This window comes from Microcaecilia unicolor, chromosome 6, assembly GCF_901765095.1.
Source record: "Microcaecilia unicolor chromosome 6, aMicUni1.1, whole genome shotgun sequence".
Taxonomy (NCBI): domain Eukaryota; kingdom Metazoa; phylum Chordata; class Amphibia; order Gymnophiona; family Siphonopidae; genus Microcaecilia; species Microcaecilia unicolor.
Window position 1 is genome coordinate 10,706,205 of NC_044036.1, and position 20,005 is coordinate 10,726,209.

At 43.8% G+C, this 20,005-nt stretch overlaps 1 protein-coding gene across 1 annotated transcript in view; it reads left to right on the forward strand.

The window, feature by feature from the left end:
• SLC6A9 (solute carrier family 6 member 9) overlaps positions 1-18,885 on the forward strand; it is a 193,682-nt gene extending 174,797 nt beyond the window's left edge. Inside the window, exons 12-14 of the mRNA XM_030207231.1 lie at positions 8,299-8,399; positions 15,577-15,747; positions 17,773-18,885. Coding sequence (XP_030063091.1) covers positions 8,299-8,399; positions 15,577-15,747; positions 17,773-17,982 — 482 coding nt within the window. The 3' untranslated portion in view covers positions 17,983-18,885. The remainder of the gene's footprint in view (positions 1-8,298; positions 8,400-15,576; positions 15,748-17,772) is intronic.
• Positions 18,886-20,005: the final 1,120 nt, after the last annotated feature.

The window sequence follows — 20,005 nt, forward strand, 5'->3', positions numbered from 1 at the left end:
TGGCACCGCTTTTGCAGCTGGAGTTCACTGCAAATAGTTCAGGTGCCTCCTTCACAAATTTCAGATGGCAGTGTGGGAAGGGTTTGTTTAAGGGACTTCTTGATGCCTGGCAAGGTGTCCCACAGGTGGCTAAAACTTTAAGAAATCTTAGATTATTTGCTGCCCATTCAGGACCTGATTTCTGATTGCCATCAGCTGGCAGACATGGAGCTGTTTCAGCCAGGGCTGGTCTTAGCAATTGCGGGGCCCTGAGCAGACCAATTCAGTGGGGCCCACGCCTGCCACCATAAACCATAATTTATCAGAATTTAAAACTCTCAGAACCCCACCTCACCCCGTACCTTGATGTGCATCCACCACATTTCAGTAGGGAGCAGCAGACAGCGACAGCTGCCGAGCTGTATCCCGCCCATGCGGAAGCAGGAAGTGACATCAAAAGGGGGCAAGACATAGAAGCGAGGAGGCTCTGGGCTGACGGGATATGAAAATCGCTGCCGCTGCCTGATACTCTCTACTGAAATGTGGATGCACATTAAAGTACGGAGCAGGGAGGTGTTCCGAGACAGGAGGACAGACATGCCAGAGATGCAGGGTCCCTAGGAACGTAGGACCCCATGTGACTGCCCCTGCTGTTGCCCCTGCCTAAGACCAACCCTGATTTCAGCCACCAGAATTTTCCAGTTCAACTCCTTCCCTGTGTAAGGCTGTGTCTGCATACATATTAATCTATATGTAACTGTCATCCAAAGAGGTAACAGTAGCCCCAGAGGGGGTACATAAAGGAGTTAAAAATGGGACAAGCACAAAAGTCTTAAGAGCCCGATATTGAGTGGACTGTGGTCGGTGTTTTGGTCTTTTTTAATGCTGGCTACCGTAGGTGTTTAGCGGCAGTACCAGGACAGTGGATACAGCTGAATATCTGGGTATTGGAGTGAGTGGCGGTTACTCCTTGGGTAACTTATCTGGACATCCTTAGGACAGTCTTTTTGCTTTCCTGAGCTATTTAGATAGTTTTCTGGGTGGCAACATGTAAAATCGCCACCATCCGGATAACTTTAGTCACGTCCCTCAGACCAGACCAGCACTATCCGGATGATGCTACATGCATTTGTCAAGATATTCAATGGCTCTGTCTGAATGCTTTGCTCAGCAGCATTTATCCAGATATGCTTCAACCCAGATATACACGTCCAAATATCAACCTTTAAGGCTTTTGGTGGCTTAGGGGAGGAAATAGCCTCAAAGCATTTGCTGAGTGATAGACACATGAGCAGCAAAAGCTGAGAAGAACCACAAATTCACTGTTGGGGTAAAATTAAATAAATCTTCTTTATTGCTAGACTAGTAAAAAAAAGGCCCGTTACTGACACAAATGAAACGGGCGCTAGCAAGGTTTTCCTCGGAGTGTGTATGTTTGAGGGAGTGTATGTGAGAGTGACTGTGTGTGAGAGAGAGAGAGTGAGTCTGGGTGCGAGTGTGTCTGTGAGAGAGAGAGTGTGTGTGTGAGAATGAGAGTGTGTGCAAGTGCATATGTGAGACACAGTGAGAGAGAGAGTGTGTTTCACACAGATACAGTGTGTGCGAGAGAGAGAGTGTGTGTGAAACACAGACTATCTGTGAGACTGAGTGTATGAGACCAAGAGAGTGTGTGAGTGACTGTGTGACACATAGAGAGTGAATGTGATACAGTGTGAGACATAGAGTGTGAGAGAGACAGTGTGTGAGAGTGAGAGAGAGAAAGACATTGACTGTGAGAGAGAGAGAGAGTGTGTGTGAGAGAGAGAGAGAGTGTGTGTGTGACAGAGATACCTCCCCCCCCCCCCCTCTGGTGTCACCCCCCCCCCCCTTCTCTCTCTCTGGTGTCTGAGCGTTACTGTGCAGGACGCTGTGCTTCAAGGAACTGACCAATCCTATTTAATAGAATGTACCTCCAACATTCTGAAGCCGAGAAATCTCGTGTGGCATATCTGCTTGTGACGAACCCGGAAGTACGTGATGTCAATTCAGGAGATGGATACAGAGAGCAGGAATGCCTCAGCCATGCAGTCAGCTTCAGAATGTTGGAGGTGCCTTTTATTATATAGGAAAGGAACTGACCAATCCTATTTAATAGAATGCACCTCCAACATTCTGAAGCCGAGAAACCTCGTGTGGTTGGTCACTTCTGATTCTCACGAACCCAGAAGTACGTGGTGTCAATTCAGGAGATGGATACAGAGAGCAGGAATGCCTCAGCCATGTAGTCAGCTTCAGAATGTTGGAGGTGCGTTTATTATATAGGATAAGAACTGAAAAAAAAAATAACAAGGGAAAAACAAACAAGGCCAACCCAAAGGTATCAAGTGCCCTAGGTTTACCTTCAGGCAAGTTCCCCCCCCCCCCCCAATAGATCAGCATCTCCCCTTCCCCCTTGCATGCCTCTGTGGCCAACATCTCACCTTCTCCTCTATACCTGCCCCCCTCCCTTGGCCAGTATCTCCTCTTCCCCTCTACCCCCCCCCCCTTCCAGGTGACCAGCATCTCATCATCCCTTCCCTAACCCCACCTTGCATCCAGCATCTCCTCCCCTCCTCACTTCTGGGCTCTGCTGATGCCTCCTTATCTTCTCCCGTGCCAGCCCTGAGCTTAAAGACCGTACTGGACAGTGCTGAAATGCTGCCATGTCCAACCTCTCACTGATATGAAGTCTTCTTGGGGGAGGGGGCATGGGGCAAGGCATCAAGAACCTAGGAAAAAACAGACAGTCACTCAGGAGGTTATCTTTGAAGGATACTATAAACAAAAGGATGCTAGGGTATCCTGATACAGATATTGCACGAAGGCCAAAGTAAGCAGGGTGTCTTTTTTTTTTTTTTTATATATAATTTTGTTTATTGAATTTTTATAACAAGCAAAAACAGAAATCTTTCCTTGTAAAGTAAGACAGAGCCGCATTTGTACAGGTATTAATACAGCAATTAGATATTCTCTCTTCCTTAGACCACAACAAAGTTGAAGGGGGCGATAGGAAACAAAGGAGAGTTTATAAGTATCTAATACAACAGAAACTCGGCTTAACCTGGTAACCGTATATTTAATAAACTGAAAATAAAAGTTATTATTTCTCTAGCGGACTGCTTAGTTTTTTCTGGTCCAAGAACAGCTGTAGCTGCAATAGTTCTAGGAAAACATACTTATTTCCCAAACATGTGATCTTACATTTGCAAGGATTTGCTAACATAAATGTAGCGCCCAAATTTTTTAACTCATTACGCAAGCTCAAAAACAATTTTCTTCTTTCTTGGGTAGACCTGGAAACATCCGGATATACCCAAACTTTTTGCCCATGAAATAGTTTAGAAATATTTTTAAAGTATAAGTTCAATACATGATTCAAGTCTTGCTCAAAAACAAATTGAACTATCAAAGTTCCTCGATCTTTAATCTCGCAAGCAGAATTTTCCAAAAGTTCAGTCAAGTTTTGTTCTGTTTCCATTTGACCTTTAAAATCTTGATTCTTAGCAGGAATATAAAAAACCTTATTACATGGAGGAATAGTAAGCAGGGTGTCTTTATGGAAAGAGCAGACAGAGATTATTAAAGATTGCAAATTATCCCTGTCAACTGCTAAGCAGGTTGCAGATAAAACAAAAAAACACACTTTGAAATCTATGTATTTAAATGTAAAAAGTCTGAAAAAAATAAGATGGGAGAGTTAGAGAATACAGCATTAAAATGAAATATAGATGTAATCCTTACGGATAGAAATTCCATGTGTGAACAGAAAGAGAACAGTGGTAGAGGTATATTACTGTCCGCATGGCCAGAATGAACAAACAGATGATGGTATATTAACATCAATTAAGAGAAGCTAACAAATTTGGCAGTGTTATAATAAAGGATGATTTCAATTACTCCAATATTGATTGGATAAATTAACATGTGAGGAAATTCTAGAAAGGTACATGCCATACGGGGTCAGACCGAAGGTTCATCTGGCCCAGAATCCAGCTTCCAACAGTGGCCAATCCAGGTCACAAGTACCTGGCAAAAACTCAGTTTGTAGCTACAGTCCATTCAGAATCTCAGAGAGTAGCAACATTCCATGTAGAACCCCAAAGAGTAGCAAGATTCCATTCAGAATCCCAGACTAGCAAGATTCTGGAACCCCAAAGAGTACAAGATTCCATGCTACTCACCCCAGGAATAAGTAGTGGCTTTCCCCAGGTCTACCTTAACAGCAGTTTATGTACTTTTCTTCCAGGAACTTGTCAAAACTTTTTTTTTAAACATGTTAATTACTTATGCAACATCCACTGGCAACAAATAACGAAGCTTAACTATTCATTGAGTGAAAAAAAATATTCTCTCCAATTTGTTTTCAAAGTATTACCATATAAGGTTCCTTGATGAAATAAATGATCACTCCATGGAGCTACTGGCTCACGAACCAACAAAAGGGCGAGCTATTTTAAATCTAGTCCTTAGTGGCCACTCCTCCCAGTTCACCAAGATTGCCTTGTCCATTATCAAGGAGTCAAGAAAGCACTCAGGAAGGAAAAGGCACTAGCTGAGTGGAGGAGTGGCCTAGTGGTTAGAGCACCAGCCTTACCATCCAGGGGTGCCCAGTTCAAATCCTACTATCATGCCATGTGATCTTGGGCAAGTATCTTAACCCTCCATTGCCTGAGATACAAGATTAGAGTGTGAGCTACTACTTAACATTTCTAAAGCGCTACTAGGGTTACGCAGCACTGTACAGTTTAACAAAGAAGGACAGTCCCTGCTCAAAGGAGCTTACAATCTAATGGACAACGTGTGCAGTCAGCTTACAATCTAATGGACAGTCAAATTGGGGCAGTCCAGATTTCATGGATAGAGGTGAAATGGTTAGGTGCCGAAGGTGACATTGAAGAGATGGGCTTTGAGCAAGGATTTGAAGATGGGCAGGGAGGGGGCTTGGCATATGGGCTCAGGAAGTTTGTTCCAAGCATAGGGAGAGGCAAGGCAGAAAGGGCGGAGCCTGGAGTTGGCGATGGTGGAGAAGGGGACAGAGAGGAGGGATTTGTCCTGTGAGCGGAGGTTTCGGGTGGGGGCGTAACGGGAGATGAGGGTAGAGAGGTAATGAGGGGCTGCAGATTGGGTGCATTTGTAGGTTAGTAGGAGAAGCTTGAACTGTATGCGGTACCTGATCGGAAGCCAGTGAAGTGACTTGAGGAGAGGGGTGATATGAGCATATCAGTCCAGGGGGAAGATAAGACGTGCAGCAGAGTTCTGAATGGATTGAAGGGGGGATAGATGGTTAAGTGGGAGGCCAGTGAGGAGTAGGTTGCAATAGTCAAGGCGAGAGGTAATGAGAGAGTGGACGAGAGTTCGGGTGGTGTGCTCAGAGAGGAAAGAGCTCTCTACAGATGTGTGATTCACCTTAAGCTACTGCTGAAAAAGTGTGAGCAAAATCCAAATAAGTGAATTCTTTACTGAGGAGGATGTAAGGGAGCTAACCTATGCCAGATATGATATTTAAGGGTGATGATATGGAGGAACTGAAGAAATCGTGGTGAACCTGGAAGATGTAATAAGCCACATTCACAAATTAAAGAACAGCAAATTACCTGGTTTACATCCCAGAGCACTGAAAAAGTCAAAATGACCTAGATTGGCCACTGTTGGAAACATGATACTGGGCTAGATGGCCTTTTGGTTTGATCCAGTAGGACAACTCCTATGTATGTTCTTATGGTCTTTAAGATCAAGGCTGGCATAAGAGGAGGTTGGGGAGGGGGGAGGTAGCAGTGGCGGGCCTTGCAGAGGAAATACTCTTGCATGTGTGAGAGGCTCACCACCCCCCTCAAAAAACTTCTGCTGGCCTAGGCAGATGCCTAGTCTACAGTAGTGGCAGGGCCATCCTTGGAAAAAAAGGGTAAAATTCTATCAAAGTCCAAAAAAGAGACCTTGTTTCATCTTTAGATGTGAAACGGCTTCGCCCCCCACCCCCCGGCTGTACCTCCTCAATTCATCATGGATCAGTATTATGTTAAGCCATCCAAAGTCATTCTTGCTTATTATATCTCCTAGAGGAAGAAACAAAATAGAGAAATCACTCGACCCTGTGTGCTCATGATGCACTGGAAAGACCGGTCCCTCAATCCACTTCTTGATGGAGTTAAAGGTCTGCTTGAAGGTTGACTGAGCCCCTGTCATATCATATTTTAATAAACATGAAACCCCCTATGGACTAGCCAGACTAGGAATACCTATTCTGCCTAACTGGTGGTGAAGAAGTCTACCCCTCCCCCCCCCCCCCCCCCCCCCCCCCCCAGTTGCTGCCTCCTGGGCACCTGCGGACCCTTTTCCCAAACTCCACTGGAGGAAGATCCTTGACTTCTCAAGGCAGAGCCTTAAATACTTCCTCCAAAACACAAAAGGAGACAACCCTTGACCACTGAAGGACAGGCAGTCCCAACCTCCATTCCCTCAACTTGCTTGATAGGGTTAGAATAGGAACAAGGATTCCAGAATCTTCCTCTTTATAGCAGATAGAAGAAGATTCGTGTGTCCTGTTACATAGATCTGAGTACAGATCAGAGCAATACAAATATATAGAAAGTGACCTTTTTTGGCATATTTCATTTACCAAAAGAGTTCTGATTGTGCTTTTCTGGTTTCTGGAGTAGACAGACTTCAAAATCAGGAAACACTAATGGAGGTGAATGCTAAAAGCACTAAACCTAGCATTAATTAATCTACTACTACTACTACTACTTAACATTTCTAGAGCGCTACTAGGGTTACGCAGCACTGTACAGTTTAACAAAGAAGGACAGTCCCTGCTCGAAGGAGCTTACAATCTAAAGGACGAAATGTCAAGTTGGGGCAGTCTAGATTTCATGAATAGAGGTATAGTGGTTAGGTGTCAAAGGTGACATTGAAGAGGTGGGCTTTAAGCAAGGATTTGAAGATGGGCAGGGAGGGGGCCTGGCGTATGGGTTCAGGGAGTTTATTCCAAGCGTGGGGTGAAGCGAGGCAGAAAGGGCGGAGCCTGGAGTTGGCGGTGGTGGAGAAGGGTACTGAAAGGAAGGATTTGTCCTGTGAGCGGAGGTTACGGGTAGGAGCATAAGGGGAGATGAGGGTAGAGAGGTAAGGAGGGGCTGCAGACTGAGTGAGCTTATAGGATAAACTAGTTTATCTTGTGCAGATCCAAACTGCTCCAGTCATGGGGCTTTTCAGTTTGCATGGTAGATTGTCTGATAAGTATCTGCCATTGCTGAAGCACACTGCACTCTATAGGTGGTAACAAGCAGGGGGGGGGGGTGGCTTTTCAGATAGGTAGGATAAGAAGAGTTACAGGTACCTACAACCAAATCTTTTGATCTGGGGACTTCCCCTTTGAGCGTGGGAAAGGATGAAATTTACCAGGTTGAGATGTCAAGGCAGATTTCATTCGGCTAAGAAATGAACACATCCACAGCTTAAGTGAATCTTTATGCCAAAATGTGGTCTGGCACAGTGGCGTTCCCAGGGGGGCTGACACCCGGGGCGGATTGCTGATGCGCCCCACCCCCCAGGTGCAGCGCCCCCCCCCCCCCCCCCCGGAACAGCGCGACGCCCCCGATCCGCCGGCGAAAGAACCCCCCCCCCCCCGGGTGCATGCCACTGGGGGGGGGGGGGGGTGCCGCGCGCCTGCCGGCTCTTCTTTTTCATGCTCCCTCTGCCCCGGAACAGGAAGTAACCTGTTCCGGGGCAAAGGGAGCATGAAAACAAAGAGCCAACAGGCGCGTGGCACCCCCCAGCAGCGTGCACCCGGGGCGGGGCGGACCGCCCCCACTGCCCCCCCCCCCTTGGTACGCTACTGGTCTGGCATATGAGTAAGCTTTTCTATTTAATTCCATGTTCTTTATGGGAAACCTTAGGTTTCCTTTGTCAGCTGTTGTCAAAGAGTAAGCACTTTCTTTGGGGGAAAAAAAGGTGTTTTTGGAGCCAGAATTTTATTTCATTTTTTTATTTAGATTTTGCTCACACCTTTTTCAATAGCTCAAGGTGAATTGGTAGCTCAAGGTGAATGTATTTCCCTGTTCCTGTAGGGCTCACAATCTAATTTTGTGCCTGAGGCAATAGAGGGATAAGTGATTTGCCCAAGATCACAAGGATGAGAAGTAGGATTTGAACCAGGTAACTCTGAATGTCAAGGCTGGTGCTCTAAGCACTAGGCTAGTAATTAATTTAGCAATGGCTTTTCATGTCTGCCCTCTGGCTTCATTATTCCTTGCTTGCAGAATCCCTTCCCTTTTAAATGATTCTATTTCCATTGAATGTTTACAGGGCACAGGAACTACTTTAAGGATATCGAGATGATGCTTGGTTTCCCCCCTCCTCTCTTCTTCCAAATCTGTTGGCGATTCTGCTCTCCAGTCATCATTTTCGTAAGTAACCTTACTTTCTAAGCAGAAGATTCATAGATAGCATGGCTGGTGGAACTCTAAGTGGAAATGCAGCAAAGGCATTAGAAACAGATGGTCTAAGCAACACAACATGACCATAATCGGAATGGAGAACAGACAATCCTCAACCCTTACGACCCTCCACCTATAACTCATACGATCAATATATAACCTGTATCTGCTACTAACCAACTGGGCAAAAGCCTCTATGGTACTATGTAAGCCACATTGAGCCTGCAAATAGGTGGGAAAATGTGGGGTACAAATGCATTAAATAAATAAAAATAAATAATTAACCATTGATGTTCTAATGAAGATTTCACAAATTAACATCCGTTTCCTGTTCACCAACTGCATTTTAGTGAGCTCCAGGAATCTCACGCTCATTGGTTTTGACCTTAGAGTGAAATCTGAATAAGATTTGGAAGTGGATGTGCCGGAAGAGTAGAGTGGAAAGATCTGCTCCATGTAAATAAAACTTAAGCAGGGCTGTGATACAGAGGTGGGGTTCCCGTGATATCAGAGTGAGAACTTGAGTAGCATTCAGTAAGAGTAAGTGGTAGCCAGTGCATTGTCGAGTGTCTTTGCTGGCCAGTTTGAGGCTTTCTCAACATTTCAAGAAATGGCAACGATGCAGAGTTTATTTGCTGGGAGATAGCTCCCAAAAAGGGAACTTGTACAGTGCTGTGGATCTTGAACAGCTGATGGCAACTATACAGTGGGGGAAATAAGTATTTGATCCCTTGCTGATTTTGTAAGTGTGCCCACTGACAAAGACATGAGCAGCCCATAATTGAAGGGTAGGTTATTGGTAACAGTGAGAGATAGCACATCACAAATTAAATCCGGAAAATCACATTGTGGAAAGTATATGAATTTATTTGCATTCTGCAGAGGGAAATAAGTATTTGATCCCCCACCAACCAGTAAGAGATCTGGCCCCTACAGACCAGGTAGATGCTCCAAATCAACTCGTTACCTGCATGACAGACAGCTGTCGGCAATGGTCACCTGTATGAAAGACACCTGTCCACAGACTCAGTGAATCAGTCAGACTCTAACCTCTACAAAATGGCCAAGAGCAAGGAGCTGTCTAAGGATGTCAGGGACAAGATCATACACCTGCACAAGGCTGGAATGGGCTACAAAACCATCAGTAAGACGCTGGGCGAGAAGGAGACAACTGTTGGTGCCATAGTAAGAAAATGGAAGAAGTACAAAATGACTGTCAATCGACAAAGATCTGGGGCTCCACGCAAAATCTCACCTCGTGGGGTATCCTTGATCATGAGGAAGGTTAGAAATCAGCCTACAACTACAAGGGGGGAACTTGTCAATGATCTCAAGGCAGCTGGGACCACTGTCACCACGAAAACCATTGGTAACACATTACGACATAACGGATTGCAATCCTGCAGTGCCCGCAAGGTCCCCCTGCTCCGGAAGGCACATGTGACGGCCCGTCTGAAGTTTGCCAGTGAACACCTGGATGATGCCGAGAGTGATTGGGAGAAGGTGCTGTGGTCAGATGAGACAAAAATTGAGCTCTTTGGCATGAACTCAACTCGCCGTGTTTGGAGGAAGAGAAATGCTGCCTATGACCCAAAGAACACCGTCCCCACTGTCAAGCATGGAGGTGGAAATGTTATGTTTTGGGGGTGTTTCTCTGCTAAGGGCACAGGACTACTTCACCGCATCAATGGGAGAATGGATGGGGCCATGTACCGTACAATTCTGAGTGACAACCTCCTTCCCTCCGCCAGGGCCTTAAAAATGGGTCGTGGCTGGGTCTTCCAGCACGACAATGACCCAAAACATACAGCCAAGGCAACAAAGGAGTGGCTCAGGAAGAAGCACATTAGGGTCATGGAGTGGCCTAGCCAGTCACCAGACCTTAATCCCATTGAAAACTTATGGAGGGAGCTGAAGCTGCGAGTTGCCAAGCGACAGCCCAGAACTCTTAATGATTTAGAGATGATCTGCAAAGAGGAGTGGACCAAAATTCCTCCTGACATGTGTGCAAACCTCATCATCAACTACAGAAGACGTCTGACCGCTGTGCTTGCCAACAAGGGTTTTGCCACCAAGTATTAGGTCTTGTTTGCCAGAGGGATTAAATACTTATTTCCCTCTGCAGAATGCAAATAAATTCATATACTTTCCACAATGTGATTTTCCGGATTTAATTTGTGATGTGCTATCTCTCACTGTTACCAATAACCTACCCTTCAATTATGGGCTGCTCATGTCTTTGTCAGTGGGCACACTTACAAAATCAGCAAGGGATCAAATACTTATTTCCCCCACTGTAGGTATTCATCAAGTCCATTCCGTAACTGGATAATGGCCTCATGCCGTTTAAAAGAGACAGATGTCCTCAACCATATAATCCCATTGCCCACGCCTAGTCCCACTGTAGACATACCCAGAACTGCTCATACACCATATTCATTGAACACACTGGCATCATAGATAGATGAGTAAATATGGTAGATAGAGAACTAGAATGTTGCATAGTATTGATGATAACAATAGGCATTTGAGGAATCCACCATAGATAGCTGGGGTTTGAAGATGCTTATATAAATATGTGAATAGGGGTGAGCTTGTCCTTAGTATATCTAGGTTTTCAGAAGTCATTTGAAAAAGTTCCATATGAGAAGCTCCTCAGGAACCAGAGGGAAGCTAAAAGCTACTGTTGGCTTGACATCGGTGGTAGATAAAGCAGTGAAAGCATTACTGAATGAAAGAACCGTACAGGACTCTGAAGTTAGTGGGTTACAAGATCATACACAACGTTGTTTCACCAAGAGAAAATCCTGTCAAAGAAATCTAAGAGACACAGTACATGTGGCTTTTCTGGATTTCAGTATGACACAGTTCCACATAGAAGACTTGTAAACATGATGGTCAATCTGGAGGTTGAAACAAAAATTATTAACTGGGTCAGAAATTGATTGAGCAACACAGCTCAGAAAGTTTATTTATTTGTGACATTTATATCCCACATTATCCCAAACAAGTTTGAGTTCAATGTGCCTTACAATAAACAGTATAGGATACATAGTCTGGTCAAGGAAGAGTAACTAGTGGAGTGCCACAGGGATTGGTGCTGGATCCAGTCCTTAATTATTTGTTTGTTTATTTTCAAGATTTTTATCCCACATATCTAGTGCAGTGCACCCATAATAAGAATACATAAGATCAGCCGACAAACAAATACAGACACAAAGTACAAAACCTAAATTAATAAACCAAACTAATAAATTAACTGACATCAACATAAAATAGAAGCTGCAAGATACAACTGTTTTCACAACTTACAAAAACTAAATACCCATAAAATGACATTATCAATTTATTTTTTCCATATAGCGTTTCATAAAATTTGATATATCGCCTCTCTGCAGTTTTCTAATCACAGAGCACCTGGTCTGTGGCTCCTCACTACCTCTCTACCCTCATCTCCCCCTATGTTCCCGCCCGTAACCTCCGCTCAGAGGACAAATCCCTCCTTTCAGTTCCCTTCTCCACCACTGCCAACTCCAGGCTCCGCTCATTCTGCCTTGCCTCACCCTATGCCTGGAACAATCTTCCTCAACCCCTACGCCAAGCCCCCTCCCTACCCATCTTCAAATCTCTGCTTAAAACTCACCTCTTCAATGCTGCTTTCGGCACCTAACCTTTCGAGAAATATAGTATGCCCTATCAGACTGACTCTACACTTGTCTCTAGATTGTACACCTGTCTTTTAGATTGTAAGCTCCTTGAGCAAGGACTGTCCTTCCATGTTAAAATTGTACAGCGCTGCGTAACCCTAGTAGCGCTTTAGAAATGTTAAGTAGTAGTAGTAGTATGTACACATTGCCTATCGCAGGAGGAGCTAAGTGCTCCCACATTAACTCTGAGCAGGTACCGCATGCTAATGAGAACAATAATGCATGGCCTAAATAAAAATAATACGATGACACAGATCCAAGATGGCGGTCGGGATGGATGTGTGAGCAGCAGCTCCTAACCAGCTATTGATTTCTGTGAGTGAAAACTTCTCCATAATATTATGGGGAAGCGAAAAGGGAAATCCAATTTGCCTACCTCCACAGGCAAGGTGAATCCCTCTTCCACCCGACAGTTGACTCTAGAAGAGTCGGGTATGCTGCCTCCGGGGACTCGAGTTGACGCTTCGAGGGGCCCTCTGGAAACATCGGACCTCAGCGTAGAGGGGATAACATTGAGCCCCCCTCTTACGACAACACCCCCAAGGCCGGGAGGAGAGACGATGGCGCGGCGGGAGCAGCTGGTTGTGGATCCCGGAAGTGGTGCCCCAGCAACTGTTCGTGGAGACCCTGTAGCCACGTCCTCGCCGCTGGAAACATCGAGTCGGGCAGATATGGCGGTTCGACTGCCTCTGCCTGTGGGCGAAACCTCTGCGAGTCTTGAGGAGATGATAAGATCTTCTGTCGCTACTACGAATTCCATATGGGAAAAGATTCAGGGTTTGGATGTCTCGTTACAACAAATTGCAACCTCTTTCGCTGGAAAAGTGGCGGAACTATCACAAGAACATAACGTTTTATCGGGAAAAGTGACGGAGCAGACTACCAGGATGGACTCCATGGAAAACGAGGTACTATCAGTTAAAACTACAGCGGCAGCTCTTATTAAGGATAATAACCTCCAAAAAAGAAAAATTGAGTATATGGAGAACCAATTGAGAAGATGTAACTTGCGTTTTTTGAATTTCCCTAAATCTCCTTTAGTTCCTGCTAAAGAAATGCTAAGAAAATATTTTGTTGAAATACTGGGGATATCCCCAGATAATTTTCCTCCATTAACTAAGGCTGTATACATTTCAAATACAAGGACGGGAAGACCAGTTCCAATAACTCAACCTGATTTAAATTTGACTCAATTTCTTGAAAGTTCATTGGAGGTTATTACTGAAAGGACAACATTGCTGGTATCATTTGCTCTAGAACTAGACCGAAATAATATATTTAGACTTTTTTTCCGCCACATTGGCACTCCTTTCCTGGGTTCTAAAATACAAGTTTTTCCAGATCTCTCAAGAGATACACAAAAACGAAGAAAAGACTTCTTAGCGTTGAAGGGAAGGGTTCTCCAGTTGGGAGGGACCTTCATACTTAAATTTCCTTGTAAATGTTTTATTTCGTTGCAATCCAATAATTATATGTTTCTTGAACCGGGAAAGTTGCTTGAAGTTATTGTGAGTAAAGAGTGACTTGACATTTAACCCTGGCTCTAACGCTAAATCGGCTGCGCTAACTCTAATCCCTTCCATCCCCTAGATATTTCTTTTATTTTTATTAAATTGTGATATTTGTAGTTCCTATTTCTTGGATCTTCCTCAATGTGGACTAAATTGAATTTATATAATATTGCTTGAATTATTACTTTAATGATTTTTTTTGTTCATGTAAGTTCTATGATTTATGTATTTGCATAAATGTAAATTTAAAATTTATAAATAAATAAATAAAAATAAAAAATAAAAATAAAAAAAAATAAAAATAATACTATAAACACCTCCACTAATTGCTGCATTAGCTTTGCATCTAACGCGCAGTAAAATCCCCCGTTTAACCACTTTAACTACAAATCTTAACACATTGTGGTAAAGAAGCCCCTAGTATGCAACCTCAAGTATTGAGTTCCATCCTCGTGCTCCGTCCCTGAGTCCCATTCTTCTTCTGCTCTATACTACTACTACTACTTAACATTTCTAGAGCGCTACTAGGGTTACGCAGCGCTGTACAATTCTCCCCCAGTACCATCCTACCTCTGCTCTATGCCTGCCATTTCCCTGCTTCCCATCCATCTTCTGCTCTGCTCTCCCAAATCCCTGTTTTTCCTGCTTTACCAATCTCTGCCCCTTAGCCCAGCACATGTAAGCTGCTGAGGCTGGGGCAGTGACTCTGGTTTTGGCCATGCAAGGGCACTTCCTGCTTCCTTCACACCTGCCCACTCTCCTCCTTAAGGCTGCTGAGCTGTGTGATTGAAAAGCAATCTGCTTGAACCACAGGGCTGAGAATTTCAGCTTGAACCACACAGGTCTCAATGGTTGAAAAAAATAATGATGAACTACACAGGGCTCCATAAATACAGAGCCCCACAGTTCAAGCAAATCATGTTTAAACTGTATGGCCTGGAAGCATTGAAAAGAGGGGAGGGTGGGTCAGAGAGAGGCAGAGACACTGGTTTTGGTTGGAATGGCTTAAGGATGGCAAGCCATTTTTATGGAGTGGCCCTTGTCACCCAGTGCCACCTTGTAGGGATGTCTATACAGATGAATGGAACAAGGAGTTGGCAAGTGTAGTGATGATAGGTGATAGGATGGGTGGAGGAATAAATGGTGGAACTCAGTTCCCATAGTCACAAGAAGCATCACAAAATACCTCCAGTTCAGAAAAGTCGTAAAGACCTACCTCTTCAGGACATTCTGTGAGTAAAATATGCACTAATCATTCTGGAACAACAATACACAACACCACCTCTAACTGTAACGCATCTTTTCATTTAAGAAATGAACTAAGAGATATCTTCTCAGAAACCCAATGACTGTTCCATACGCACTAATAAAACACAGCGTCATACAACCTTGTAAATGTAATTGAATCAATGTAATCTCTAACAACTGCTAAATGTAATCCACATTGAACCGAAACTCGTTTTTGGATAATTGTGGGATACAAGTATGAATAAATAAATATAAATAAATAAAATGGATAAAAGGATGGATACAGTAGATGGACATATGAAATGGTAAATTGATGTTTTCTTCAAAGGGCTGGAAATACTTACTGATAGGTGCTGATGTTAGAGATGTAATGTATATAGAACTCATCCAATTTATAGGGATTAGACATCAACGTGTTAGTACGAAGATATCAAACCTGTAACCCTGAAATGATGACATGATCAGCAAAACACTGTATACATTGATTTGTTACAACCTTTCCAATTAAAAAATATAAATGTATATATATATATATATCTCCACGCACAATATGTGATGAACCATGAAAACAATTAGAGATGAACGATGCTTTGCAGCTGAGTGTTCCTTGTATTGTAGATCTTTTACTTTGATGCTCTGTAGGGCACCTCCTCACCCCAACCTTGTTTGTTCCTGTCACAGTTCATTTTGATCTTCACTGTCATCCAGTACAAGCCCATCAACTACAATGACTACATCTACCCCCCCTGGGCCATCACCCTGGGCTTCCTCATGGCACTTTCTTCCGTCATTTGCATTCCAGGTTATGCCTTCTTCAGAATCTGGAGGTCTGAGGGGGTCACATTTCTCCAGGTCAGTGATGCCTTGGCTAATTCAGAGAGATCTAGATTGCCTTCCAACAGCTAGGCAACGCAACATTAAAAGGTGCAAAGCAGCTGTCGGGAAATAGCCTAGTCCTACAAGGCCAAAGACATGAAGATTGATTGATTGATTTTGGACCCGACGGTTCCCTAGTTCTGTAGAAACTGGTTCTGGGATCTGGTGTTGTAAGCCCTCATTTGCAACTACCTGAGATCTTTCCCCAGTTATATGTCTTCCTCTCCATCTGCCCCAAAATGAAATTAACTCTACCCCCGAGGCCGTCCCTTTTCTCCTGGGGAGATATGTGCAGTTTTCCTCAGGTAAACACCCACTTACCTGCAGAAACCCTTTGAAAATTGCCCCCATATTGCAGAATTATATACTGGGTCCATATTGAGCCATAGTGGTCAGCATTTTTGGTAAACAAAAGCCTCCAGTGGCATAAAAATATAGACATTCAGCGCTGGTATCCAAGAGTAGCCAGTGCTGACACTAGCCAGAGATCAACCATATTGAACCCACTACCAGGATAGCTGTAACCAGATAAAAATAGGGCAGCCTATGATTCTAAATGATGTTATTGTACTTCACCTTGCTCAAGGCAGCATAGAAATACATTTTAACTTTAACCGAATTTGCTGTCCTGACTTTATCTGGTTAATGGACTGAATATGGCCGTTACCCAGACAGCTACAGGGATCACCCTCACCCTGCCCAAGGACCACCTCAGCACCATCCGGACGGTGTCACTGAATATCTCAGTCAGTGGCAGTGACACTTAGTGGGCTGATGCTCAGAACCGGCGCTAGAGCCGATTAGTTCTGGACTAGCACCGGCGTTAATCTGCATAGAATGTTCAGACGGCTCTAGCGCAGGAAACGACGTGCGCACCAAAGATTAACGCAAATAATATTTAAATATAGTCATACGGATGTTACTGAAGTCATTTCCTGAAGTCAGAGAGCAGCCCATAAAACAAATCCACCCTTAACCACTGAAAACGTCATGCAGGGCATTTGCACAGGAAACGGCGAAGGTGACCCAGAAAAGGAAGACTGGACAATGCTTCTCTTTTTCTGAATTGGAAATTTATTAGCAATCTAACAGACGCGACACGGCTTTCAGCGCCAGTACTGAGACTTGTTGGATATTTTACGTTGAGCTTCTCAGCCTTATACTAATTGGTGGTTAATTTATCTTCCCACCAGATTTATATCAGTCATCGATCGATTCTACAATCTTTTTCCTGAATTGAGATATATACAATACATGAATGAATACAATACATACAGCATTGAGAGACTCCTGAGGCAGGCCCGTTGACCGAAACACAGCCTCGTCGAGTCTGTTAGATTGCTAATACATTTCCAATTCAGAAAAAGAGAAGCATTGTCCAGTCTTCCTTTTTTGGGTCACCTTCGCCGTTTCCTGTGTAGCTCCCAGCCTACGAAGGTTTTGTTCTTCTGAAGAGATTTTCTCCTTAAAATTGATTGAATTTGTAAGTGGAGGGAAGCTCCTGCAAGCCTCTAAGCACTGGGAATGAGAAACACATGTGTGCGATTCTGAGCAAAGCCAAAAATTAAAGTACATGTTGGCACCTTTCTTCTGCACTTAAATATAAGCCTTCCGGTATTTAAAAAATATATATTTGAAAGGCGCAGAGGAACAGCACCAGTATAAGCTTTACTTCCAGATTTGCCTGGGCATGCGCATAAGAACCATGCTAACCGCAAAACTCTTGTGTGTATTCGCCAGGCACCTTTCTCCCCCTTATTTTTGGTTTCACAGTGCACATATTATTTGCATGTGATTATTGTTGAGCATTGGGGAGCTTTTTTTTTTTTTTTTTGCGCTGTTCCTGCACTATTTCCGGGCGCAGAGTTCTGAGCATCGGCCCCCCCGGTTAGCAGTTACTGCTAACCAGATAGCTGCAGCTGATGATAGATATTGTGAGAGAGACAATGCTATATCAAGACAGTAAAACCAATTGTGTAATCTAATCATTTTTATCATTAGCGTTTGAAGAATGCAACCAAGCCAAGTATGGATTGGGGCCCTGCCTTGTCAGAACACCGGACAGGACGATACACTCCTCTGAGGGGCCCCTCCTCTGAAACCAACTTAGAGGTGCAACTGCTACAGCAGGAGAAATCGAAGTGTGAAGAGCTGAGCCTAGTCCTCCGTGGCAGAAATGGCTCTGCCCATAGCCAGGACTCAAAAGTGTAAGCACAAGACAGGGGAGGGCCGTGGAGCAGGAGATAAACCCCGGACCTTCCCCTCTGACGGAGTCTCCAAACCTGCCGCTCAAGAGCACTCAACGGAACAACAAAGACCATGTCTTGACAGACACCAGCTTTTTTGCACACCAGGAAACCAGCTCTCTTGGGAAGATTTCTCTATTTCTTGGACTGAAAATATTTAATGTCTCCATTTTCTGAAGGGCAGACAAGCATCACCTTAGAAAGTAATCTCTATACGCACAGTGTTTTCCTTAACCCTTGGTTTACAATGAAATTAAAAAAAAAAAAACTCCAAACCAGTCAGGCTCTATACGAAGCTGCCTGTTCTGAAGGACCAGGTGCCATGGCAACACGTGATGTCACCAGCATTTTGTACATCTGAAAGGTGAATCTCTAGTTCCACTAAATGTACCAATGTGTGTTAACAAATGGAAAAAAAAACCCCGACTGTTAACTCATTTGTCTGTTACATGAGGATCAAGGGTAGCATGCAAAGTTTTGCTTGCAAGCATAGAACAGGACTGGGGCCAGGTACACACTTGCTGTTTCTATGTACAGCTCTGAGTGTAGGAAGTCCTGTGGGTAATATTGGCATGTTTAAGTGTATATGTGGTATACAACAAAAGGAGAAACCTGCACTACATTCCAGGACATTGTTTGTATTCACATGCCGGGCCAGGCGTTCCAATGAAAGGTGGTATGTGGATGATCTTAGGGCTTTGTTGATCTGATGTTGTATGAAGCACCCATTAGATATGTGTAGATGAGAGTAATCAGCTGGGTATTATGTGCTCTTCCTTATTGTAGACTAAAGCAGCTTAAATCTCACAAGAAGAAACTAAATCAAGAAGACACCCAGTGATCTGTTTACCTCTCTGTTGTTGGGAAAGGAAAGGGTACATAACTACATAAGTATTGCCATGCTGGGAAAGACCAAAGGTCCGTCAAGCCCAGCATCCTGTTTCCAACAGTGGCCAATCCAGGTCACAAGTACCTGGCAGAAACCTAAATAGTAGCAACATTCTATGTAGAACCCCAAAGAGTAGCAAGATTCTAGAATTCTAAAGAATAACAAGATTCCATGCAGAATTTCAAAGTGTAGCAACATTCCATGTAGAACCCCAAAGAGTAGCAAGATTCCATTCAGAATCCCAAGTACATAAGTGTTGCCATACTGGGACAGACCAAAGGTCCATCAAGCCCAGCATCCTGTTTCCAACAGTGGCCAATCCAGGTCACAAATACCTGGTAAGATCCAAAAAAAGCACAAAACATTCTATACTGCTTAATCCAGAAATAGTGGATTTTCCCCAAGTCTGTTTAATAATGGTCTATAGACTTTTTCTTTAGGAAGCCATCCAAACCTTTTTTAAACTCCGCTAAGCTAACCGCCTTTACCACATTCTCTGGCAACGAATTCCAGAGTTTAATTACACGATGAGTGAAGAAAAATTTTCTCTGATTCGTCTCATCCTTTGGTCTTCTTCCAGTACAGAATGTCTCCCTTTGACTGAATCATTGGAAGGAAACTGAAAGAATGACGGAAGGAACAGAGAGAATAAGGAAAGAAGCCAATCAAAATGAGCCCATCAAAAGATCTCCACCTGGAACTGAGATAAAGTTTAATTCCCCAAAAAAGATGAGCCATTGAATAGATAGAAACTCTGAATCAGTATTTGTCCATCTCAGCTTCCAAGACTTCTTGACTTATTACTGAGCAAAGTTTTTGCTGATAAAGATTATAATATTAGCAAGTAGAGTACAACCGTAGCAGCTATGTTGTGGCTGTGGATGGCTATACAAGATCCCTGGCTTGGTTATAGCGAGCCATGAAAAGGTCATAGCCTTTGGAAACCACAGGTTTGAGTCTAGGCCAGGAACAGTTTTTCTATAAATTTTGTATGTCTTGAGTGGTGAACGACTGTCATTTATAACTTGTAGAGTCAAGGCTGAGTACTTGAATCATTTTCATTCAGTAGGTGGAAAATTTCCATAGTCTCCTAAAGATG